General features: G+C 33.1%; 2 protein-coding genes across 2 annotated transcripts in view; one reads left to right on the forward strand and one right to left on the reverse strand.

Moving 5' to 3' along the window:
• pfkfb2a (6-phosphofructo-2-kinase/fructose-2,6-biphosphatase 2a) overlaps positions 1–9,768 on the reverse strand; it is a 17,245-nt gene extending 7,477 nt beyond the window's left edge. The window contains exons 1-10 of the mRNA XM_052594997.1: positions 9,579–9,768; positions 9,320–9,451; positions 8,511–8,636; positions 5,147–5,243; positions 4,822–4,888; positions 3,582–3,656; positions 3,372–3,428; positions 2,983–3,107; positions 1,191–1,398; positions 1–20 (exon numbers count right to left, since the gene is read on the reverse strand). The exon at positions 1–20 is cut by the window's left edge and continues 127 nt beyond it. Coding sequence (XP_052450957.1) covers positions 1–20; positions 1,191–1,398; positions 2,983–3,107; positions 3,372–3,428; positions 3,582–3,656; positions 4,822–4,888; positions 5,147–5,243; positions 8,511–8,636; positions 9,320–9,377 — 833 coding nt within the window. The 5' untranslated portion in view covers positions 9,378–9,451; positions 9,579–9,768. The remainder of the gene's footprint in view (positions 21–1,190; positions 1,399–2,982; positions 3,108–3,371; positions 3,429–3,581; positions 3,657–4,821; positions 4,889–5,146; positions 5,244–8,510; positions 8,637–9,319; positions 9,452–9,578) is intronic.
• A 1,763-nt stretch (positions 9,769–11,531) lies between these two features.
• Positions 11,532–15,768, forward strand: myl9a (myosin, light chain 9a, regulatory). Its single transcript, XM_052593126.1, has 5 exons — positions 11,532–11,699; positions 12,659–12,865; positions 13,701–13,862; positions 15,277–15,448; positions 15,605–15,768. The coding sequence occupies exons 2-5, from the start codon at positions 12,679–12,681 to the stop codon at positions 15,606–15,608; spliced, it is 525 nt and encodes a 174-aa protein (XP_052449086.1). The 5' UTR covers positions 11,532–11,699; positions 12,659–12,678; the 3' UTR covers positions 15,609–15,768.
• Positions 15,769–16,321: the final 553 nt, after the last annotated feature.

The raw sequence follows: 16,321 nt of genomic DNA on the forward strand, positions 1-16,321 counted from the left end.
CCACGCAGGGCTTTAGAAAACTAACAGAGAGTGGGAAAGACTTTGAGACGCCCGCAAACATTTCTCACCCACCTGTGGTAAAGGACTGACCCAGAGCATGCTGGGAAGCAACACAGGGAGACTGTGAAAGTGGCTTTTCATGTGCTACAGTTATAAAAAAACAAACAAAAAAAAACATGACCAAAAAATACAAACAACTCCGTTTTGCTAAAATTAACTAAAACTAAAAAAAAAAAAAAAGATTTACTAAATATTTTATTTATTTATTTTACAGTAAAATAAAATATTACACTTTTTTTTTGTCACAGAAGAAACATTTCTAATTTACGTTTAGTTTAACTTGAAGTATTAAGATTAAATGAATTAAAAAATTATAAAAATTTTGTTAATAAGAATATTATTTTTATGTAATAAGAACAAAAAACTATAAAATCTGTAGTTATACTTAAAGAAAACTAGTAAAAATGACAAAAGCACAAAAAAATACTAAAACTTCTACTAAAATAAAAATAATAAAATTCGATTCAATTCATTGAAAAACAAATCTCATTTCTCATTTAAACAAATTACTCTCTTATCTGATTTAGATAAATATCCATATAAATTACATATTATATTTTACAAATGATATATATATATATATATATATATATATATATATATATATATATATATATATATATATATATATATATATATATATATATATATATATATATATACACACTGTATTTATTTATGAGTTATGAATGTAAGTAATGCACGTATCAAAATAATAAAAAGCAGTCAAATGTCAACAGCTTTTATTTTAAAGATGAACAGAAGTCATCAAAATGTATAATTCATCTTAGTGGAAAAAATGGAAATAGTGTTTTCAGAATAATTCATACATGTGAAAATGGGCTTAAAATTGAACAAATAGTAGTAATTTGACTCGGATGAAGACAGATATCATGTATTTGTGGCAGTCTTTCTGCTGATTAAGTTTAATAAAAGATGACTATCTTATAAATGGTTGTTGAGAACGAAAATGTAACAAAACGGTCATATTTTGTAAGATAGTGTGTTATGCTTGAGCACAAAGCAGCCATTATTTCTGGATTCAACAGCTCAAAGTGAGTAAGAAACATGCAGTGGATTTCCTTCATTCTTCAAGTATGCTGCAGTATATGAGTGAGAGTGAAGTGCACCTGTTTTCCTCTGCTGGACAGCTCCGAGTCTCCTCCGATGCAGCCCTGGACGTTGTGCTGGCTCTCGCCGTGGCGGCACACATAGATGGAGTGCTTCTGAACATGAATATTCATCAGGTAGTAGACGATCTTGCTCTGGATGTAATCCTGAACGCGGTTCACCAGGAAGCGCTGGCCCACGTTGATCACCTGGATGAAGGACAGGTCCCTGAAAGAGCCCCAGAACAACCCTTACACACACACACACACTTTAATATCACAGCTGTTTTATCATTACTGAGTACAGAACAATTAACAGGTGACTCCAGAGGAACCGTTCCTGCATTTAATTGTGTGTAATACACATGCTAAAAAGATAAACATGATTAATCACCATTACATAATCATAAGACCAGCTTACTACCTTCAACTGTCCCTTGCCTTGTTTAAAAAGTGTGTTTATCTGTTCCCTACAGTTAATAAACGAGTTCTTTAAATGGCTCTCCACAACAAATAGATTTATTCATTTGTCTAGAATCAAAGATATTGATATCTGCTTAGATGTAATAATGCTAAAACTAAATCCTATATGCTATAGTATAGTAAGTATAATAATGCTAGCATTACAGTACGTGTATTAGAATCCATATCTGTAGGTTTGGTGGCAAAATGATTATCTTGAAAAACTGTGTTGTTGTTATTAAATAGAACTATTAAAAATATTATAGATTAAAATAAAATAAAATAAAGTAAAATACAAATATTGGATAAAAAAAAAAAGTAAAAATGTTGCCTAACTAAAATAAAATAAGTTCAAGCTGTACTTAAGTACTATAGTAAATAAACTAAAACAAAATAGTAACAAAATGACAAAAACAATTTTAATAAAAATTACAACTAAAAAAAATATATATATATATATATATATATATTACTAAAACAGATTTAAATGAAAACATTAACAAAAAAAATATATTTAAAAACTAAGAAAACAGGACAAAATTACTAATAGTAAATTTAAAATTATATTTTTTTAAATTTTATTTTAAATTTACATTTTAAAAACATTAATTAATTCTAAAATAATACAGAAGTAAATAATAAGCTAACACTGTTGATTAAAACAAAAGTTAAATCTACAAATAGATTCCAGGGACATGAATGTGGGTTTTCTACTTATTTCTGTGTAATTAAATATAGCGTCTCATAATGCTGTATCCCTTTTTAGATCTTACATTAGTGAAGCATATAATAAAGTGTATAAATGAAGAACAGTGTAGGTGGCAGGCTGAATTAAACAGCTTTCTGGATGTTATCTGAGCACTGTCACAGCTTTTAGAGAATAAAAGCTAGGAGAAGAAGTCTGAAGGCAGCTGTGTCTACAAACATTACAATAGGATACAATTTTCCAAGCCATAGCAGATTATTCTATGATTAAAGCCAAAAACTACTGCTGAGGAATCTCAGAAATGCCTTGGTCCGTCCAAAACATCTGTATAGATGTTTGAGAGACTCAAAGTTAATATTTGAAAATACACACTATTTTAACACAAACTCAGTCGATTAGAAAGTATCTAGAGGTGTTTATGATACAGGATTATCACCAAACAAAACCAAAACATGCCAGAATATTACCAAAATATATTCAGTACTGTACTGCTCTCTGCTGGACACTGAGTGACATGACACCCCCCAAAAAAAGTAAAATAAAAAAAAGTGGGAAAAAAACAATAAAAAGACAAGTTCTGCCAAATGTCTCCTCAGAGGTCACTGAACAACTAGATGGTGTTTTAAAATGAACATAAACTCATACTTGTCATGATCGTCGGGGTCTAACGGCTGATATGTGACTTTATAACACTCGATCCTCTTCAGGAAGTCCTCCATCACGCTCTCTCGGTCTCTCTCAGGATAATCAGGGCTGGAAACCTTCACATCCTGCCAGCAAATTAATGAAATCAACACGAGCTGTCCAACAATATTGACTTCATTTGGCTCATCATCAAGATATAAGTTTGCGTTCATAAGTTTGCATCAAATCAATGCGTTCAGGATAACATTTTTTACCTAACAAGTGTTACCTGGGAATTAATCCCACAATCTTTTGCGCTGCTAACACAATGCTCTGTTATGTTATGTTATGTAACCTCGAAAACCTTTTCTGACATAACAGCAGTGATCAATATGAACGGTGACGCTCACCAGTATGTTGGCAGCAATGACTTCTGGGTCGTCACAATACGATTCGACAAAAAACACCTGAAAACGAAACCAAACAGAATCCCATCAAAAACTGCAAGAAGGTTTCTATTCCGGTTTCTGAAGGGTTAAACTAGGCTGACGGAGGAGCTTTATTGATCTCTGATGAAGTGCTAATATTTCAGTAAGGGACTGATATTAACATCCTCAGACCTTGTATGCATTTTCCTTCGCAAAACTCAGGATGAGGCTCCTTCTCTCTCTGGTTGTGTTTGTGGCATCAAAAACCTGACGAGAGAAGTGAAAAGAAATCAGTTAGAAGATATCTCATTAAGTGCAATAAAACTATTAGAATAATTTGCTTATGTCACAAGTGCTGTTAGGTGTCATAGAAGCCTCTAAAGCATTTTAATGGATTGTAATGACATTTATGCATTTTATGCTCTGTTCGACTGGTATAGAAATTGGTTTGGCAAATTTTTATGAAATTAGGGTATTAATTAATTCATCAATTATTAATATAAATATATTAATGTTGATTAATTATTAAATATGACTATTACAGTATTCAATAATAATTTAAATCTGCTTGATTCTTATATTTACATTCTAATAATTTTCCCACTTTTAGCATTTTTTAAATATTTCTTTTTAGCTTTCGTTTATTTTTATTTCAGTTTACAGTATTTTTTATTTTATTTTTAGTTAGTTGCCAGCACAGCATTTTAATTTCTTTTAATATTTACTTTTAGATTTCATTTATTTGTATTTGCATCAGTTTTATTACGTGTTTTTGACATTTAATTATTTGTAAAATATTTGTTGAATTGATATTCATTCCAGTTTTTAGTAGTTTTAATAATTTTAGCACTTGATCTTAAACATGTTTCAGTTATTTGCAATATATTAATTTAAATCATAGTGATTCTATTATGAAGTTTTTTTGCCATATATATATATATATATATATATATATATATATATATATATACACATTTAATAATTACATATAACTTATTTTTATTTTTAGAAGTTTTAATAATGTTAATATACTGCAATAAACTTTTTTCAGTTATTTGTCATTTTTATTATTAACTTGAAATATATTGTGATTTTGTCATTTTTAAAATATTTCTATTTAGCATTAATTTACTTATATTTAAGTTTTTAAATATTTATTTATATTGTTTTTTTGTCTACTTTTTTCCATTCTTTTCCAAAGCGGCATTGCTGATTCTATATTTTCATCTACTTTTATATTTTATTTCCGCTTAATTTCTACTTACAAAACAACTGTGATAACAGTGACCCACTGATCTGATGCAAACGACACACTTTGAAACCACTGCATATTTATCTAAGTCAAATAACACAAAACACTCCAGCGCACAAGTGATTCATATTTGAGCTAATGAAGTTTCAGTATGTGTGAAGTCTAAAGAGCAGAACTTACAGCGATCTGCCCTCCCTCCTCATTCAGATAAGATTTCACATCCTGTAGAGCCACGATGGCACACTGTCTGTGAGAAACAACAGAAGATCATCAGGACTTCCCCAATCTCATTAAACTCTACAGCACCAGCAGATGATGTCGACTGACACTGACTCGATTTATCAGCACCGGTTCGAGGAAACAATGTTCATCACATCAGAATCTATCAATTCAAATAAAAGCTGTTTACTCTTGTTTATTAGAAACATAGATTGATGTGAATATGACATTATGTCACATAGTGCAAGGTATTGTGTAATGTAGGTGTAACGGTGTGGATACTCACTTCCTGATTTTCATGGCCTCTTTATTGTCGTGACGGAAGAAGTCGTAAGACTTGTATGACTGCACCGCCTCACGTCTATAAACGCCCAGATTAAAAACTGACAGAAACACACAACTGTTAGAAACCTCAGAGTGAAACATAATAGTATATTTTATAGATCCAGTGGCAGTGCTATGGAAGTCGTGGCCTAATGGTTAGAGAGTCGGAGAGTCGGACTCCCAATCGAAAGGTTGTGAGTTCGAGTCCCGGGCCGGCAGGAATTGTGGGTGGGGGGAGTGCATGTACAGTTCTCTCTCCACCTTCAATACCACGACTTAGGTGTCCTGGAGCAAGGCATCGAACCCCCAACTGCTCCCCGGGCGCCGCAGCATAAATGGCTGCCCACTGCTCCGGGTGTGTGTTCACAGTGTGTGTGTGTGTGTGTGTGTTCACTGCTCTGTGTGTGTGGATGGGTTAAATGCAGAGCACAAATTCTGAGTATGGGTCACCATACTTGGCTGAATGTCACATTACTTTATGTCTTGCAATTGTTTAGTTGTTGTTGTTGTTTTCTGTGATGGAATAAGAAAGAGAGAAGGTAACTGGAATTTTTTTTCTTGCAATTCTGAGATTTTATCTCATAATTCTGACTTTGCAAGTTTGAACCTGTAAAATTTCTAGTCTGCACCTGTTTTGTTTCTGCAAGGGAATTTGTTTGACTTTTTAATCTCACAATTCTTACTTTTTCCTGCAAATGCACATTCCTATCTCACAACTCCTACTCTCTCGCAAATGCAAGTTCATATCTCACAATTCCAACTTTTCCTCGCAAATGCACGTTCATATCTCACAATTCCAACTTTTCCTCGCAAATGCACGTTCATATCTCACAATTCCAACTTTTCCTCGCAAATGCACGTTCATATCTCACAATTCCAACTTTTCCTCGCAAATGCACGTTCATATCTCACAATTCCAACTTTTCCTCGCAAATGCAAGTTCATATCTCACAATTCCTACTTTTCCTCGCAAATGCACGTTCATATCTCACAATTCCAACTTTTCCACGCAAATGCAAGTTCATATCTCACAATTCCTACTTTTCCTCGCAAATGCACGTTCATATCTCACAATTCCTACTTTTCCTCGCAAATGCACGTTCATATCTCACAATTCCTCTTTCTCACAAATGCACGTTCATATCTCACAATTCCTACTCTCTCGCAAATGCACGTTCATATCTCACAATTCCTACTTTTCCTCGCAAATGCACGTTCATATCTCACAATTCCTACTTTTCCTCGCAAATGCACGTTCATATCTCACAATTCCTACTCTCTCGCAAATGCACGTTCATATCTCACAATTCCTACTCTCTCACAAATGCACGTTCATATCTCACAATTCCTACTTTTTCTCGCAAATGCACGTTCATATCTCACAATTCCTACACTTTCTCGCAAATGGACGTTCATATCTCACAATTCCTACTTTTCCTCGCAAATGCACGTTCATATCTCACAATTCCTACTCTCTCGCAAATGCACATTCATATCTCACAATTCCTACTTTTCCTCGCAAATGCACGTTCATATCTCACAATTCCTACTCTCTCGCAAATGCACATTCATATCTCACAATTCCTACTCTCTCGCAAATGCACGTTCATATCTCACAATTCCTACACTTTCTCGCAAATGGACGTTCATATCTCACAATTCCTATTCTCTCGCAAATGCACGTTCATATCTCACAATTTCTATTCTTTCTGGCAAATGCACATTCCTATCTCACAATTCCTCTTTCTCACAAATGCACGTTCATATCTCACAATTCCTACTCTCTCGCAAATGCACGTTCATATCTCACAATTCCTACTTTTCCTCGCAAATGCACGTTCATATCCCACAATTCTTACTCTCTCGCAAATGCACATTCATATCTCACAATTCCTACTCTCTCGCAAATGCACGTTCATATCTCACAATTCCTACTCTCTCGCAAATGCACGTTCATATCTCACAATTCCTACTCTCTCGCAAATGCACGTTCATATCTCACAATTCCTACACTTTCTCGCAAATGGACGTTCATATCTCACAATTCCTACTCTCTCGCAAATGCACGTTCATATCTCACAATTTCTATTCTTTCTGGCAAATGCACGTTCCTATCTCACAATTCCCCTTCTCACAAATGCACGTTCATATCTCACAATTCCTACTCTCTCGCAAATGCATGTTCATATCTCACAATTCCTACTTTTCCTCGCAAATGCACGTTCATATCTCACAATTCCTATTTTTCCTCGCAAATGCACGTTCATATCCCACAATTCTTACTCTCTCGCAAATGCACATTCCTATCTCACAACTCCTACTCTCTCGCAAATGCAAGTTCATATCTCACAATTCCAACTTTTCCTCGCAAATGCACGTTCATATCTCACAACTCCTACTCTCTCGCAAATGCAAGTTCATATCTCACAATTCCAACTTTTTCTTGCAAATGCACGTTCATATCTCACAATTCCTACTCTCTCGCAAATGCACGTTCATATCTCACAATTCCTACTCTCTCGCAAATGCACGTTCATATCTCACAATTCCTACACTTTCTCGCAAATGGACGTTCATATCTCACAATTCCTACACTCTCTCGCAAATGCACGTTCATATCTCACAATAACTACTTTTTCTCGCAAATGCACGTTCATATCTCACAATTCCTACTATCTCGCAAATGCACGTTCCTATCTCACAATTCCTACTCTCTCGCAAATGCAAGTTCATATCTCACAATAACTACTTTTTCTCACAAATGCACGTTCATATCTCACAATTCCTACTCTCTCGCAAATGCACGTTCATATCTCACAATTCCTACTCTCTCGCAAATGCACGTTCATATCTCACAATTCCTCTTTCTCACAAATGCACGTTCATATCTCACAATTCCTACTCTCTCGCAAATGCACGTTCATATCTCACAATTCCTAGACTTTCTCGCAAATGCACGTTCATATCTCACAATTCCTACTTTTTCTCTCAAATGCACGTTCATATCTCACAATAACTACTTTTTCTCGCAAATGCACGTTCCTATCTAACAATTCCTACTTTTTTCTCTTAAAAAAAATCAGAATTGTTAAATTAAAAAGTGGCAAATACCTTTTTTTTTTTTTATCCTGTGGTGGAAACAAGCTTCCTGAAAACCACATAATATTTATAATATATTGAGTTTAAAATAATTTACATTTATTCAGATTATTAATACTTACTAATTTCATTTAAGAAATAATTTTAGGGGTTCATCCCCAGGATTAATGACATATGTAATTATAATAAGTACAGAAGTATGTTGAATTTGCTCATTGTTCTCTCACCTTTCGTGGGAACCCCAATCCAGTTGAGGTATCGCGTCAGCTTCTTAGATATGTATGTCTTTCCTCTGGCGGGAAGGCCGATCAATACGATGACAGTAGGGGAGTTAGTCATGTATGACGCCCACGCTATGAAAACAAACAAACAAACACACACACACACACAACTCTCTTCTCAGTGCAGGACAAACCAGCATGATGATATCAGATGAACATTCTGTTCCCAGCTCATCATGTTTATACTCATAACAGTTGCAAACAGTTCAGATGTTTCTGGAAATAAGTGGCGTTCATGAAGATTTTAATGAGGGCATAAAGATTTAATGCTGCTGAAGTTATTGATTTCATTTCCTTATCAATTATGCATGAGAGCAGCCTGAGGCTTCCTGTAGTTAATAACTGCCACAGCAGCTTAACAGCTAACCCATACAGCCACCATGCATAGATATAATATTATTTATATATTATTATGGTATTTATTAATATTTTGAATTTGGTTTAATTTTTATATTGTCAATTTTAAGTTTTAGTAACGTTATTATTTGCTTTTGCACTTAGTATATATATATTCACTCTAAATGTGTTATTTAATAAGCATGTATGATGTTGCATACATTATGAGATCTTATAATGTATGCCACATCCCCCAAATGATGGAACATAATACCTTACTATTTACATTTAGCTACATATATGAGTTCGGTAGCCAGCCTTGAACTAAACTGATAAATAAAAGGTTACGAGTTTGAATCCTTGCAAATCATTTTAATCTCAAAGTATTGAAATGAACATAAATAATAACAGCAACTCACAGCATTTCTTCTCATTGACTCTGGGCTCCGCCTTCTTGCAGTCGTTTGAGTTGTCCATGACTTTAAGAGCAGATTTGACGATCTTGACGGACAGGTGTGAGGGTCAGCACAGGTCACCAGAGGTCAGTGCACCTGCGCAGGTATCACGAGACTGAGATTAGGTCATTACCGGCCTGGAATCATTTCACATTTCACATCTGCTGCTTTAAGCCTCCGAGACAGGAATAAAGAAATCAAGGCTGTAGTTAACGTTACTCACCTCGCCGCGTAGAGAACACAAACACACGGACCATTTCCCATTCAAACTCAGTTAAAACTGTGTTTCCATTAAGCTTAGGGACAGAGCAGACTTGACAGCTGTGTTTCAGGAAATGTTTGGAGATGCCCAGGACACATCCAATCCTTAGCAAGCAAAACAATAAGCGCTAGAAGAGCGGTTAGCATCGACAGGGTGACAGAATGGGCGGGGCTAGCAGCGCAAATCTTGTTTGTGATTGGTGAGGTACGATCGGTATAAATAATAATTATTTTATATCTACTTTTCATTCTGTATGTCATTTCATTTTGACAATAATGAAGTTCTCAGCATAATTACTGCAGGTGCACAAAAAATCCAAATCGCTTCTGGGAGAAAAGCGTTGTCACGTGATACATGTTACTTTTCCCAGCAGCGAATTAATCAGATGAGGCTCTTAATAACATTTGTAGTAGACAATGGTGCACATTTTTATTTATATGTCAGGTATCAATTAATAAAACGGTTTTATTGTATCGTTTATATAACACGTGTTGAATGCGGTTCAATGATATTTCGGAGAGCTATGCATCGCCCCCTGCTGGAGGAACTCTCTGTGCCTCAAAGGAAACAGCTTGTAACTTTTGCCGCTCAACGGTCTGAACCAATCACGTTCTGAAGACACTTGGGGGCGGGGTTTGTTGCACTTGTCTGATTGGATATACTTCACATCAATTAGATTTTAGAAAATTATGTGGCGCATGTAAACCAATATACATTTTGTAATGCATAACATAGCTTTTTTTTTGTATTTGAATCTCAAAATGGCACATAATAGATAGAAATAGGTTCATTTTATGATGTGCAAAACAAACAAAAACTAATACTAACAATACTAGCAAAACTTACAAAAACTAATCAATAGATTAAAATACATGTTTAAAATAAATATGCACACAAATACAAATTAAATATAAACAATTTAGATAAAATAAATATTTAATTAAAATAACCAATAATATCATCAAATAATATCTCACAGTGCAAATGTAATAATTTAAAATAAATACTCAAATAAAAATAAATAATTTAGATTATAATAAATAATGTTAAAATAAAATAAATACTCAAATAAAAATAAATAATTTATATAATACAATTTATATATATATATATGTATATATATATATATATATATATATATATATATATATATATATATATATATATATACTGTATATATGTATATATACATATAGTAGAACACATTTTAAAATATTTAAAAAAATAATAATAAAAAATAGACACTTAATCATATTAAAATAAGTACAAAAATAAACATTTGAAATAAATAAACAAACAGGTCTGTTAGTTCACTGCTAAATAGAAAAATACATTTAACCTCAAAAGAATCTTAACGTCAAAAATATTTAATTTAATTATTAAAAATATTAATATTTGTTTTTGAAAATAGTGTCTTCATGCAGAAAACTGTAGTAAAGATAAATACACATTATGCTTATGCAGAAACATGAAAAATATTGTGACCTTTTGTAACATGCTAATACACATCATGACACATAGTTTAACTTATGCAATTCATGGATCTAAATTTTACACACATTCTTTTTGTTTTTTACCATTTAGACCAGCACTGCTTGCAGCAGAGACATTTATAAAGCTCTGGATTTTTCTATGGGAATTATATAATAAATTACTTCATTTATATAAATATTTGAGAAGAGGATGAAAGATGATAACTAGGATGTATTGTGCGTTACCAAGCCAGCAGCTCATAAATTTGCATTGTTTTTCCTATAATGCAAAATCCTTCATCTGCACTGCCTGCCAAAGGAAATGTTTCTGTTGTGCTGCATACTCAGTCTTTGGTTTGCTAAATAAGGCCTCCTTCTGGCCATTGTGAAAACGCTCTGCTGTTTCTCAGGATATGTGAGATCTGCTGCTCTCAGATTCCTTTGCCTTGTATGGCTAAAGGCTCCAGATGCGCCCGGCTGCAGGACCATGCCCTTATTGGCCGGCTCAGGAACAGGGAGGTTTGGAGAAAAGGCTGAAAAACCAAACAAACTTCCCTTCAGCCCAGCGCAGGAACAGAACTTCTCCAACACTTTTCAACTCAGAAACAAGGTACAGAAACTTTAAGAACTCCTGATCATTGTTGGCTTTGTTAATGGTTAACAGATAGAACATAGTTTGAGTTTGAACTTCTGAACAGGTTGATTCTGGAAATGTCTCAGTGCCGTGTAAATGTATGATAGTTTCAGAACAGTTCTTTAAGGTGTCTTACATTTGAAATATATCATTCACAGCAAGGTTTAGAGTTCCTATATGTATAAGTGAACATGTATGTTTTAGGATATGTAATATTTGACCCTTTTTAGTCTTTTGTGTGCATGTGTGTGTGTGTGCATTTTTTCAAGTACGAATACTGTATGCTCTAAAAATAAATAGGTGTGTGTGTATATATATATATATATATATATATATATATATATAGTTTTTTATATATTTATTTATCATATATATATATATATATATATATATATATATATACACACACATACATTACTTATTTAAAATTTAAAATATTTTTTTTATTTAATAAAAAATGTAAATATCACATATTTCATTAAAATGATTAACACCAAATGTTTTTGTTGTTTGTTTTACACTGCGTGTAGGCTTATATACATATATTTGCTTTTACCACCTTAATTTAGTCATTTAATTGGACATGTGTCTTGACATGAATTGTTTTCAGTATAAATATTCCTAGCCCTTTATAATTCTGTACTTTTAGGAGGAAAAAACAAAACTACAAATTGGTTTTCAATGATTGTCAATGTCACACGGCAAGATGCTTCTGCTTGAAAAATCATGTCAGTTTAATTTTGACGCTCAAATGTGGCTCTAACTATTCTGATATAAGACTGAATGCATGTAGGGAGTGGTTTTTCATGTAATTTTGTACATTGAAAGTCCTACTTGTGCCGATGGCATTGCTCCATCGCAGTGTGTTGTTGTGTTCTCCAGACTGGGATAAGTGGACTCTGATGAATTGAATCTCTTATCTCTTCCTCCTGCAGAAACAAACCCTGCGGTCAGAATGTCTGCAGCCAAGCGTGCCAAAGGAAAGACCACAAAGAAGCGCCCGCAGAGGGCCACGTCCAACGTCTTTGCCATGTTCGACCAATCACAGATCCAGGAGTTCAAAGAGGCCTTCAACATGATCGATCAGAACAGAGACGGATTCATCGATAAAGAGGATCTGCACGACATGCTGGCCTCTCTGGGTGATCAGTCCATCTGTCTATCTAGATGTTTATTTATCTTATCTATTTAATTATAGGCTTCATTTTTATTTAGATTTTGAGCTGAAATATGACCTTGTAGTTTGTAAAATTAAGTTTTATGTAAGATGTTTGTGTGTGTGTGTGTGTGTGTGTGTAAATTAGTTATTTAAATTTTAATTTATGCATTTAGCAGACACTTTTATCCAAAACAACTTACAGTGCATTCAGGCTAACATTTTTTTTTTTGCCTAACATTTATTTATTTTAACATTTAATTAATAAATTTTTTATTTTATATTTATTTTCATTTTTGTTTAGATTTTGTGCTGAGATGACTTCAAATGATATTTTGTAAGAATTATCTTTTTTGCATGAACATTTTGGATGTTTTTTATTTTACTAGATTTAAAAAATATTATTTAAAAAAAAGAGAATATATATATATATATATATATATATATATATATATATATATATATATATATATATATATATATATGTATATATATATATATACATATATATATATATATATATATATATATATATATATATATATATATATATATATATATATAATTATTATTATTATTATTATTTTATTTTTTTCTTGTGAACGGAAATATGACCTTAGTTTGGTTTTGTGAGATTCATCCAGTACTATCCATGTTTTAGCTGAATTATTTAATTTATTTATTTAGAATTTTTTTCATTTATTTATTGATTCATTAATTTAATTATCATTTGCCAATAATATTCTGCAGGCCAAATAGCATGCAGAATATCAAGCATTTCAACCAGCCCTGAATCTGAGCATTTGTTCCTGGTTCTGCAGGGAAGAACCCGTCTGACGAGTACCTGGAGGGAATGATGAGCGAAGCTCCTGGTCCCATCAACTTCACCATGTTCCTCACCATGTTTGGAGAACGTCTGAATGGCACTGATCCTGAAGACGTCATCCGAAACGCCTTCATGTGCTTCGACGAAGATGCTTCTGGTACAGCTTTAATAATGACTTGCATTGTGCCATCTCAAGCTCAATCAATAGATCTAAATCATGTTCTGGTATAATTATACCCTCATGAAGGGAAGAGGAATGACATATGAGCCTGGTTCTCAAAGTCATGAAACTCAAGCTTCTCAGAAAGAGCTCAATTACTGAACTAAATCATGGGAACTGTTGTTTTTATAAGATTTTCCCTTGAGAAACATTATAAGAGTTAGATAAACCGATAAAAAAAAAAATACTAATAATATTTTAGTTTTATCTGATGCACTAAAATAACTCAAACTTCAATGAAAGAATAAAATGCAAAAACACAATAAAATTACTAAACATTTGACTGAAATTAAAGTAATAAACACTAATATAAAAATAACTGGTAACACTTTAGAATAAGGTTCCATTAGTTATTGTTAGTTACTGTATTAATTAACATGAACAAACAATGAACAATACATTTATTACTGTATTTATTCATCTTTGTTAATATTAGTTAATGAAAATACAGTTATTCATTGTTTGTTCATGTTAATTCACAGTGCATTAACTAATGTTAACTTTTGATTTAAATAATGCATTAGTAAATGCTGAAATTAACATGAACTAAGACTTATAAATGCTGTAGAAGGATTGTTCTTGCTTAGTTCATGTTAACGAAAGTAGTTAACTAACATTAAGTAATGGAACCTTATTCTAAAGTGTTACCAAATAACTAATTCAACATATTGATAAAAACTATCATAGTTTTTCTGTGATATTAAAATAACATTTACCTTAAAAGACAAATGCTTAAAAAAGCATCCTCATGATATAAGGGGGAAAACATTAAAAATAAAATATGTCCTTGGAGCACAAGAGCAGTTATAAGTAGCACAGGTGTATTTGTAGCAATAGCCAAAAATACATTGTACGGGTCAAAATTATTGCTTTTTCTTTTATGCCAAAAATCATTATTATATTAAGTAAAGATCATGTTCCATGAGGACATTTTGCAAATTTCCTACCCTAAATATATAAAAACGTAACTTTGATTAGTAATATACATTTCTAAGAACTTCATTTGGACAACTTTAAAGGTGATTTTCTCAACATTTAGATTTTTTTGCACCCTCAGATTCCAGATTTTAAAATAGTTGTATCTCGGCCAAATATTGTCCGATCCTAACAAACCATACATCATGGAAAGCTTATTTATTCAGATCTCCATTAATAAAAATGACCATTATGACTGGTTTTGTGGTCCATTGTTATTAATACATTTATTGGATTTGACGTTGATCTGTTTAGAAAATAATTTATATAAGAAACTGTCCTCAACTGTTTTTTGAAAGACACAAATAGCAGCTGATTTTCTGTTTAATGAGATCTTCATCAGTAACCAGACAGCCTTATGTGACGTCTGTGACAGGTTTCATCCACGAGGACCATCTCCGCGAGCTGCTGACCACTATGGGTGACCGTTTCACAGATGAAGAAGTGGACGAGCTGTTTCGAGAGGCACCTATCGACAAGAAAGGAAACTTTAACTACGTGGAGTTCACTCGCATCCTCAAACACGGGGCCAAAGACAAGGACGACATGTAAAAACAGCAGCAGATTCATATATATGTCAAGCTTCAGCAGTTCAGAAACCACTCAGAAAGCCTTAGCATGTATTCCACAGTGTGTTTGTGAGTGCTGCATGTGCAAACACACTTTAGATCCTGTATTCATGTTTTCTTTCTTTGTCTCTCCAGATAAAATCCCTGTTGTGTGTCTGTAAGAGACTGAAGCAGATGGGTTATGCTCTACAGAAGTCCAAAAACACCCATTAACATGAAGAAGTTCAACATATTAAAAAGCTTTACATTATAGTTTTGTCGATTTCATGTATTAACAATAAAGTTTGTACATTCCAGAAGTGATATAAGACATTGTATTAATTAGCAATTAGCATCATTTCAAAATAAAGACGCTTTTCCACTCAAAATGCACACAATTAAAAAGACCAATCCTGGTTTTCTGGCTTTAACACAAAATGTTCACACCAAAAATGGAAGCTAATTAACCCTTTACTCACCCTTCGCTCATCCAAGATTAGGATGAGTTTGTTTCTTCATCAGATTTGGAGAATTCTGCATCACCTGCTCACCAATGGAAGTGAACGGGTGCCGTCAGAATGAGAGTCTAAACAGCTGATAAAAACATCACAATAATTCACACATCACTCCAGTCCATCAGTTAACATCATGTAAATTGATTACCATTACCATTACCATCATGTGTAGAGAAAAGCTGTGTGTTTGTAAGAAACAAATCCATCAAGACATTTTAACTTCAAACCATTGCTACCGACTAAAATAGGAGTCTATAATCCATTCTTAGGAAGTCTATACTTCCTCGTGCAACAAAGCAACAAACACCACATCCATCGCTTGCCATGTTCTTGTTAAATAAAACTTTATTTTGATTGT

The sequence above is a fragment of the Carassius gibelio genome, chromosome B23, assembly GCF_023724105.1.
Source record: "Carassius gibelio isolate Cgi1373 ecotype wild population from Czech Republic chromosome B23, carGib1.2-hapl.c, whole genome shotgun sequence".
In the NCBI taxonomy this organism is placed as follows: Eukaryota; Metazoa; Chordata; class Actinopteri; order Cypriniformes; family Cyprinidae; genus Carassius; species Carassius gibelio.

What these genes read in the sequence shown, in the direction of transcription:
- myl9a (XM_052593126.1), top strand. Translation starts at nt 12,679, where the DNA reads ATGTCTGCAGCCAAGCGTGCCAAAGGAAAGACCACAAAGAAGCGCCCG. An exon ending in CGACATGCTGGCCTCTCTGG is followed by an intron (nt 12,866 to 13,700) that starts GTGATCAGTCCA and finishes CTGGTTCTGCAG; the next exon opens with GGAAGAACCCGTCTGACGAG. An exon ending in CTTCGACGAAGATGCTTCTG is followed by an intron (nt 13,863 to 15,276) that starts GTACAGCTTTAA and finishes CGTCTGTGACAG; the next exon opens with GTTTCATCCACGAGGACCAT.